This window comes from Protopterus annectens, chromosome 1.part2, assembly GCF_019279795.1.
Source record: "Protopterus annectens isolate FY-2018-M chromosome 1.part2, PAN1.0, whole genome shotgun sequence".
NCBI classification, from domain to species: Eukaryota; Metazoa; Chordata; order Ceratodontiformes; family Protopteridae; genus Protopterus; species Protopterus annectens.
Window position 1 is genome coordinate 992,154,832 of NC_056727.1, and position 10,178 is coordinate 992,165,009.

The window sequence follows — 10,178 nt, forward strand, 5'->3', positions numbered from 1 at the left end:
CTTGGGGATCCCTCTGACTCATCTAAGTCAGTATCTGAAGTGATAGACTCGGGGGAGTCTACGTGTTTCCTCTTACATGTCCTCTTCCGCGGAGGATCCCCCGACAAATCAGGAGAATCCTCAGAAGAGGGGGATATTCCCAGTGGGGAAACCTGAGGCGGAGGATCTCTGGGTCCTGGAGCAAGAGAAGTGGCAGAGATGTCAACAGGTACCATAGAGGGAGGAGCTAAGGGAACAGACTGCTGGCTGAGACCAGTGGCCAGCACACTCTTCATCACCTCAAGGCCCCTCCCAGGAAGGTCCGAGAGAACCCGCTCGAAGAACTAGGAACCCAGGACCCACCGAAAGGAGGGCTCCGAGGCAGATGTCGGAGCCGAGCTCACCAAGGCCGAGGCTCCAAGGGGAAGAGCGGCTCAGACAAGGGTCCGATGCCACTCACCCCTCGGAGGAGACCAGGAAGCCCGCCACAGAATCCCTCTAAGGAAGGTCTCAAGAGGAGATAAGAGTAGAGGCTGAAGGAGCAGAAAGGGGTATCTGTCCCTCAGCCATAGCAGAAACTATTCTCAAGACTCCAACTCCAAACTCTGAGGTAGAGTCGAAGGAGGAACTGCAATGGGGTGTGGACTAATAGTCGTCTGCTGAGACGGACTATGTAGCATTAGTGCCTGTGACTTTAGTAATCTACTGACCACTCTCTCCAAATCATGGTCAGAAAGCCTGGATGACCTTGAAGATCGGCTCCGATGGCTCCGCTCCGAGAGGAGAGGCGGCCGAGCCGAAGTATCGGCTCCAAGGAAGGGGACCTAGACCTCTTCCTCGAAGGAACCATCGGAGCCGATGAAACCACTGAAACTGTCGGAGCCGACAACTTATCGGCACCGACAGGTAGCTTCGATGCATCGGCTCCAGCCGGAGCCGATACAGCCATAAATGTAAGGGTGTCGGAGCAGATCGGAGCCGACACCGATGCCTGGGCCACATGGTGGTCGGAACCGATCGGAGCCGACACCGAAGTGGTCGAACCAGAGTCGGCACCGATAGCCACCGGTGCCGAAGGTTTAGGTAAACCAGAATCGGCTCCAGCCGGTGCCGATCTCGACTCTGAATGAGTCGGAGCCGAGGCCACAGGCTTGGACACAGAAGCCTGGGCCTTGGAAGACTTAGAAGTCTTAGATGGGGCCGACTTAGCCGGAGAGCCCTCCGGCTTAAGAAGGCCCCTCAAAATCAATTTATTTCTTCTTTCCTGCAGGACTCTATGGCTAAAGGAATGACATATAGCACAGGAGTCTTGCAGGTGAAGAGGCCCCAGACAGTAAAGGCAAGAAGTGTGACCGTCTGTCAGAGACATCTTCTGACAGCACGAGTCACACTTCTTAAAGCCTGAGACCCTTTCTTTAGACATGGTGATAAACACACACACACAACACCAGTCCAAGAAATTAAATTAAATTTACCAAAAGGTATCAATAACAGAAACACACACACACCCTAACAGGGGGGGGGGGGTGGGATGGGTGAAAGTCTGACTAAAAGTTATGAGGAGACAGGGAAATTTTCTGTCAGAAAGAGTTTAAAACTAAGTTAAAACTAATAATTTTAAAGTTTTTTGTAAAAAGGGGCTAAAATAGTAAAGTAACAATTCACTTACCAGGAGCTGGTAAAAGGAGGACCTCATCAACGAAGCGGCAAACGAGATCTGGGTACTTACCGCCTTGCATCATGGGATATGGGGCTGCCTCGAGCTGGTAAAAGTGACTCTCGAGCTTAGCATGTGCCGAGTCGGAGCCGAGGATCGGCTCCGAACCCATCAAGCAAGAATGAAGGCGAGATTGACAACTTAACATCCATGGTTTAGTTTTGAAATGGGACTGTACGAAGCTGGATCTGTCGGATTTAACCCTCTTTAGGTATTACAGCAACCACTGTTTTCTTCCACGATATTGGTACTTCTTTTAAAACAGTACCAAGTATTCCTGGGGACATTTCTGTAGATTGGTTATACATAATCTTTATCTCATCTCCTCCTATCCTAACCATTAGTAGTCGAGCCGCATCTACCTCTAACCTTGGTATATTTCATTTTTCCAGGAACATTTCCATTTGTATCTTTTTGTGACTTCCATATTTCTCTGCTTTGTACAGAATTTCTGAAACATTTCTAAGACCTCTACAGACCTCATTACGTTCCTTGTTATAGGCCCCCCAAGCTTAGTGACAGCTCTTTCTACTTGGTTGCCAGAGTAGTTGTGCCAAAATATTTTTGTGCTCTAATGTTATCAAAAAACAGTTGCTTAACAGTAATCTTTCTAAACTTGTATACATTACTGAGGTAATCCTTTTTCTGCTTAGCATTCTACAGTTGATCATCTTGCTCTGTGAAATTCCCCCTTTTCTGCAATACTTTAACATTTGTCAGCCCCACTAAATAATTCTTGTTACTTCTTAACCAGAGCTCCCTTTCTTTTATTTCCACCCTATTTTTAAACTCCACCTTAATTGCATCCCACACCCTAGCTATATTTTCACAAGTAATTTGTATCCTCTTGCATAGCACCTGAATAATCTCCACTACCCATACTTTTATTCTTTTTTCAACAGATAGGTGGGAAAGAGCAAGTGTCTCACTTATTTCATTACCCTGTGTTTATTTTAGTCATTATTGTTGCATGGTCTGAAACAGTTATTGGGTGCATATCAAGACCTTCAACTAAATGCACTCATTCCTATAAAATGTAAATTGTGTCGAACCTAGCCCAGTTTTTATATCTTGGGGAATAATATGTAAATTCACTCTGAAGTCCTATTACTGAATTCACACCTTCCATGCCAAATATTTTCATAAAACTCTTCACAAATCTACCCTTCTTAGTTATAATTTCCCTTCTGCCCCTCCCGACACATCCCACGACGCATCTTCATTGCTGCAAATCAAATTCCAGTTCCCAACTACAAGTAATATTCATTGCTGAAAACTTTCTCCAAGAATTTTTTAAGCTCCATTATACCAGTTTTAAGTGGAATACAAATACATGCCAGTGTAATCCTCCTCCCTTGCTAGTAGTCCCATAGCACTACAAATCTGCCATTTTTATCTTTATCCTCTTCTATCACTATTGCAGCTCCTCCTGCAATTAAAGTACTCCTCTTTTCCTCTGTCAGAGATATTCTGCTGAATAACCACCCTGAAAACCTTTATCAAATTCACATGTTCAGTTCTTTCCATGTGTGTATCCTGTAACATAGCTATTTGTACTATACATTCTTAACATAGGTCACTATTCTTTCTTTTTTGTATTTACCTGTGAGAACATTGACATAAGATATTACAGAAAGCATCACTGTCTTAAAAATGTCTAATTCCTACCTTTTATGTATAACACCACAATTGTTAAATGTCTAGTTCCAGCTTTTGTGTCACATGCATACAGTGTTTGGCAGGTAGAACTTTTATATAGTTTCCTGTCATATCCATTTCAGCCTATGTCACATCTTACGAAACTTATGTTTTATTGAAAGCCCTCAAACAAAAAACAAACCCCCAATACTCCCCTAAATACTAACACACAAAACTATGTACATCTTCAAATACTGACTTTTACCCTACTAATAGTTAGAAATGTCCCAAACTGGCAGCCACTCTCAGATTTGAGTTAACCTAAAAGAAAGGTTATTCATGCTAAGATGCATGGTGCAGCCTGTGCTTCTACTGAGTGCTAACAGGTTTTGTCTTATCTGTATAGCTCTCCCAACTGGAAAAAAAATCACTGAAAGCTTTCAGAGAACTTTATCTCCTAGCCAATTTATCTCTTTCTTTTCCCTAGCCAATCACTCTCCACACAACTGTAACAAATCTCTGTCAGATAATCTTCATGGAAATTTCAGAACCAGACAGCCAATTTCTTATTAGACTGTCTCCATGGAAATATGAAAACCAGACAGTTAATTTCTCTTTATCAGATGGTTTCCATAGAGACATGGCCAGATAAAGAAATGCTACATGGCATACATCCATTTGCTAGAAAAAGCTCATAATACGCAATATTCTTTTTCATTTGATTTCTCTTAAAACTTGTAAACAATCTAAGGTCCTTAATCCAGTCACTCCCCATGCAAGAATGAGCAAAAGCACATACATTTTTCTTTCGTAATGTTCTTTTAAACAGCCTTTTTTTTTTTTTCCTAACATCGCATTGCCTACATTTCTTAAAACTGAACATAGACAGAAGGGAGAAAAAAAGAACAGCAGCACCTATTTACAATCCCCATTATACTTAAATGTAATATTAAGAAAAAAGTTTTCTTTACTTACAGTTAAACTTTTTCCACTCTCTTCCCCTCCCAAATGCATTTTTCTGAACATTAATGAAATGAAGTAGGGCAGAGTTTCCCACAAGTCCAGAAAATTTAGAAAATACTGATCTAAAATGGTAGTAGTATGTAGGGGTGGCTACTTGTTCTAAAATGCACTTTCACAGTCCTGTTTATATTGTGTCCCATGAAGATGCTGGTTTAAAATTAAATATGTATATTTTATACATCTACTTCTAAGTATATAAAAGCTGATCTGTTTTAACACTGTTAAAATATTTCAGATTTTCTGTTACTATGTATCACTTGTATGTGAAGAATAAAGGTCTGTTGCTTTGGAACACTACCTGGGTTTCAGGATTTTTGGAAATTGTGACCGAGCTCATCAACAAAGTTTTAAGACCACTAGTTTTTTTGTTTTTTTATTCAAGAATAAAGCCTCAAGACAGACACAATGGAAGCAGCTCTGGAAGATGCATCAGCAGCATCATAGCTACATTTGACAGAGTGAAGAGACACCATAGAGATAGAACCTAAATGAGAAAGAGCAGAAGATTTTGCTTTAGAATCAGGGAGGTCAGAAATAACCTCACAAGCCTGGGCAATCAAGGCCAGGGCATATCTGGTCATGTGGGTCTGATAATTAAGGGCCCAAAAAGGCAAATTAAAAGCAATATAAACCTTCTTACTCCACTGCACTACAATCCTTATCTGAAGGCAGCAGCTTGATAGAGGGCAAAAAAATAGAAGGTTTGTTACAGGAGAATGACACCACAGCAGGGTCAATAGAACAACAAATTAACATCCTCAAGAACCTTATAGAACCAGTCAGGTTTTTTTGGTGCAGGAGGCTGAGAATCAGGAGACTTAGAGGCACCTATAAAGGTGTCTATAACAAAGCAGCCAACACACGAGGTACTGCAGAATGGAGTGTCCAGCTGGAGCAGCTCATAATACCTTTTCTGTATATCCAACACTTAAGAATCCTACTTAAAGTATTCCATCATTCTTGCTATGGTGTCTTCAAAAGACATTTACTCAGAGAGACTCATGAATTACAGACTCTTCATCAGAACCATAGGCCAAAGGTGAAGGCATCTGGGAAGTGTAGGACATTAACTCATCAGGCTGAAATCTCATCTGAGGAACTGGGGTCCATAGCCCATTTGGAAGGAGATGTCCAAGGGGGAGTAGGCACAGAAACTCCTAGAAGAGACTTCAGGCCATTAAGGAATTAAACAGACCATGAATAAACTCCTGCCATTCCCTTTGAGGATCCATAGGGTGTACAAAAGTATACTTTGTCTCTGGCTATTTCTTAGTAGGGATATCAGCCTCAACAAATAATGGAGGATCCAACCCCTGGTGAGATTTAATAAGAGTACCCAAAAACTCTTTCCTGACCAAAATCAGCAGAAGCCCTCCAAGGCCCTCTGAGATAGTCAGCTGAGGATCCTCCTTGATGTATGGAGCAGACACCTGCAAAGCTTCAGAGGACATGGAAATGGAATGATCCATGCCAGACTCTGACAGTCTTGGCAGAAGAATAAGACAGATACCAGACAGCCTAGAAAGATTTCACCTGCTACTAGAGATATATCTGGTGGAGGTTGGACAAGCAAAGAATCCAGCCAAGATTTCTTGTCCGTTTTCTTGCTTAATAGGACGTTAAGGTTAAAAGATTCTGCCATGCTACCCAGGGTTAACAGTTTAAGTCTCTGATTCTCAAGATAGATGGCCACAGAAGACAACTGACTTATAATGGTCATAGGCACAAATGCTTTGGAAATGCTACAGGACGTATGATCATGGGAAGCACCCAGAACAAGAGAGAGACACTGTTTGTGTAGATCCGTATGGGGAATCTGCCTCCCACACTGACATTTTCCCTTCTTGGATGACATGAACTCAAAGGAACCAAAAAACAAAAGAATAAAACCAAAGGAAAAAAAAAAGATCCCAACGGGACATTTATCCGATGGCTAGGTAATTCAGCACAGCTAAAGGGCTTTCAGACTGATGAGCGATGATGGCATTCAGACTAGCAGCAAAAACTTTCTTGGTAACTGTGTCCATACATCACCTTTATGCCCTACGTCCTGTATGGGGGAGCATGTGTATCACCATACAGTGCACATGCAAGACCTAAAGGCTTTGTTATGCTGGCTAGATGTTGGGTTATCCTTGGAAGGAGATCCCTACTGTGAATAATACTGCAACAGTGATTTACAAGTACATGAATGCATGATAATCTGCATGTCATATAGTGAAGCTGTTTTGTGTAGTGTGTAGTCATGGGTGCTTTAAATGTGCAAGGGAGTCTTTTTAGTGACACTTGTATGTGTTAAAGATACTGAAGTAAAAGTGTACTTCACTAGTTGCAAGAAATATATGTTTTACAGTATAACAGAAAAAAGGCCAGACAAAAACAAGTTTAAGTTAATATGCTGTAATCTTGGGCTGCCGGAGAGGGGTGTAAACATGCACTGATTGTATTATATTTAGAATTAAGATATTTTATTTTTTCCAAGGGTGAATGTTTAGATTAATACTGCTTAATTTCACATCTGTTCTAAAAAGTCATTGCATTCATAACTCAGCCTCCAATTCTGGCTTCAGTGTCATCTCTACTCAAACAGAACTTCTAAACCAGATGTCAAGTCACAGCTATCTAACAAATCAAGTACTAACCTTTGTGAAAAAAGATTTAAAACAATTTTAATGCAGGGCTGAAAGGGAACTATAAAAGTGAGGATGATGATGTAAGATACCCCATGTGCAAGAAGATGATGCATATCCTGCAAAAGGATATATATCTGTGATCTTTAATTTCACATACTGACTGCCATTAATATTCATTCAACTTTTGGACACTTGTCCAAGGGATCCATATGCTACTGTAACTCTCAAAAGGTGCAAGAAAGAGAAAAAAAATCTTGGATAGGGTACTAGTCCATCACAACATGCATTTAACACCAATACACACAACTGCAAACTGCACATACTCTAACAGCAATTGAGAAAACACCAATTCATCCACTTCTGTGCCTCTAAGACGTGGAAAGAATCTTGCATAAAAAAATGAAAACACGTGAAGGCTATGTGTACTCTACAAAGAAGGCACTGCAGATGGGAACCAAATTGGAACAGTTTTAAATCAAAACAAAAGCCCAGTAGTCTTGATGCCTTCAGCTGAAAGCACAATCTGTAACCTCAGTAACCGTTTAAAACAAACATCAAACAAGGTTAATATCAAAGATGTTCTGATTCAGATTTACATGGAGATGGAAACACAGTAATCCACTATGTACATAAGAATGAAAAAAAGTGAAGTACTTACTTTAACACCTCTTCTCTGCATTGCTTTTGTGGTGCAAAACAGGCAATTGCCCAAACTTTAATCTCAATCCCATTATAAAACTGCTTTCCACGCATGTCCCACACACCCTGATTGGGTGTGGCAATTGCTCGATTCTGGACAAAATTACAGTTAAAATAATTTAATGAAATATTAACTATTAAGGTTACAACTAAATATACTTTTCAAGCAGAACATACAGTGAAAAATGTATGAATGACTACAATCAGGGATACTAGCATTCAAGTACAAAAACATTACTATATGTCCAACAACCAGAAGCTTTAGCTCTGTACAAATAGAACATTTTAGAAGCATATGTTCACAGCTGTTTGCTAGGCTAACTACCACAATGGCATTTTAAAGCCTAGCTATGCAACCCAAATCTCTGACAAGTTCTGGTACCCTTGATTAAGTGTAAGCAGTGTCTTGGGAGATGAAACAATTAGAAGCAGGGGCCAGGCTGCCTGTGTCCACTGGAGAGGCAAGTGCCAAACCAGGGATAAATTTCCTACCTCTTACCTAACAGTCCAACTTAAACTTGAAGTGAGTTAGGGAGGAACTCTGCTTCACATGGATAGGGAGACTATTCCAAAGAAGGGGAAGTCTCTGGGATACATACCAGTCTATTCAGCATGCCCTATTTATATCACAGGCAAGGTTTTAACTCCTTAGAACGAGTAATTCTGGTGCCGATTGTTTTGCAGATACACAGGAGGTCCATCAGAGTGGGGTCTGACAATGTCTTGTATGCCAGGCACAGATCTCCCCAAAACAGCCTGTAGGAGGCAGAATACAGTGATAGTGCCTTGAGCAGTCTGCACAGAACATGTTACTTATGCTTTCTATTCTTTTAGTGAGGAACATCTGTGGATGTTCCAGCTGTTGAATATGCCTGGTTATGTACATACCAATGTACTCACTGATAAGTCTAATGAATGCAAAATACAGTGGAACAATGACTTCCTTGGACCTAAACGCCATAATTTTGTTTATAAGTTGCACAAAACAGAATGATCTCCTTCCTACATGATGGTCAAAGGCCAGATTTACAGACTGTGTGAGTATCCCCAAGTTCCTGACTACTGGGTCAGCTCTTAGGATTGCGTCGACAAGTATGATAGTTGCTGGGGGTGGATGACTTCCTGAAGGATACTACTATGCATTTCTTGTCATTTAACTTTACTCCGTGGCTCTAACACCAGTTTGTCTGTCAGCCCTTCTTGGAGAACATGTGCTGGTGGGACATTCTATGACAGCTCCTAATTTGCAATAATCTGAAAATTTATTCAACCAGATGTCACTGACATTGGTCTTGAATTCAGATAAGTAAATGCCAAAATGGAGTGGTCCCAAGACTAATCCCTGAGGGGCTCTGCTTGTGAATGGCCTCTTTGTAGAGGTGGACTCCCCAATTCCAACTTCCTGGGTCCTTTAAGATAGCTGGCTATCCACAGGGTAACAAGGGTTTGTATGTAATCTCGAGTTTAACAATGCCCAAGAGGGGTATTATGTCAAATGCCTTGGCTTCGTCAAAGTAGGCAGTGTGAACCATTGTGCCAAAATCCATTGTTTTGGTGACCTCCCAAAGTCATCCACCAGGCTGAGTAGGCATGACCTGCACCTGACAAAACCAAAATGGGATGGGTCCAGTGTCTAGAAATTTCCTGTCATTGATCATTTCCATGACTTATTTCCATGGCTTTGCATAGAAGACTAGTGAGACTTATGAGTCTGTAATTTCCAGAGTCTGTAGATGGTCCATTTTTGTGCAGATGGATGACAGTTGCCGTTTTCCATTCATGAGGCATGAAGCATGTTTGCAGGCTACAATTAAATAATCCCAGAGGGCCTGATAGGTCATATATTTCATGCTATTTAGAAGGCGCCCGGATATTGTCGGGGCCCACTGATACAGTGTTCCTGGCCTTAGAGACAGAATTAAAGGACCTGTTCCTTAGTGACAGTATGGAGAGTTTTATTTGATGGTATTTCCTGAGGGAAGGTTGATGGGGAGAGAGAGGTAAAGTTTCATCCAAATTTGTCAGCCAGTATGTTTGCTATATTTTCTGGCTCAGTACAGGTGGCACCATTAACAATGAACTCTGCACACAACTGTTTACTACCTCTGACGTTGAAGACATAGCTAAACAATGTCTTCTTCTTCTTGTCCTTGGGCTGGGATGCCAAATTTACCTCAAATCTGGATTTGATAGACTATTTGACCTCTGAGCTGTTTATTCAGTTTGATGAGTGCACTTAAATCCTGCTGGGTGCTGCATCTCCTAATTTTTGCCATGATTTTCTTCCTTCTGTTATACAGTCTACTGATATTTTGATTCCCTAGGGGTGTCTTGCTTTTTGAGTTAGTTCTGTACCTATTTCTGATGGGTACAGCTGCCTCTATATGAAGCTATTAACATGCCTGTACAGGGTTTCTATGAACAGCTCAGTGTAGACACCCGCTTTGGGGGCCTTCTAAAAATGAAGCTATTAACATGCCAGGGTTCTA

General features: G+C 41.3%; 1 protein-coding gene across 2 annotated transcripts in view; it reads right to left on the bottom strand.

Moving 5' to 3' along the window:
* The window catches only part of LOC122792214 (protein argonaute-1), a 1,920,205-nt gene that overhangs the window by 826,696 nt on the left and 1,083,331 nt on the right, over nucleotides 1-10,178 (bottom strand). For both annotated transcript variants that reach the window (XM_044059955.1, XM_044059956.1), the window contains exon 11: nucleotides 7,649-7,782. In XM_044059955.1, coding sequence (XP_043915890.1) covers nucleotides 7,649-7,782 — 134 coding nt within the window. The remainder of the gene's footprint in view (nucleotides 1-7,648; nucleotides 7,783-10,178) is intronic.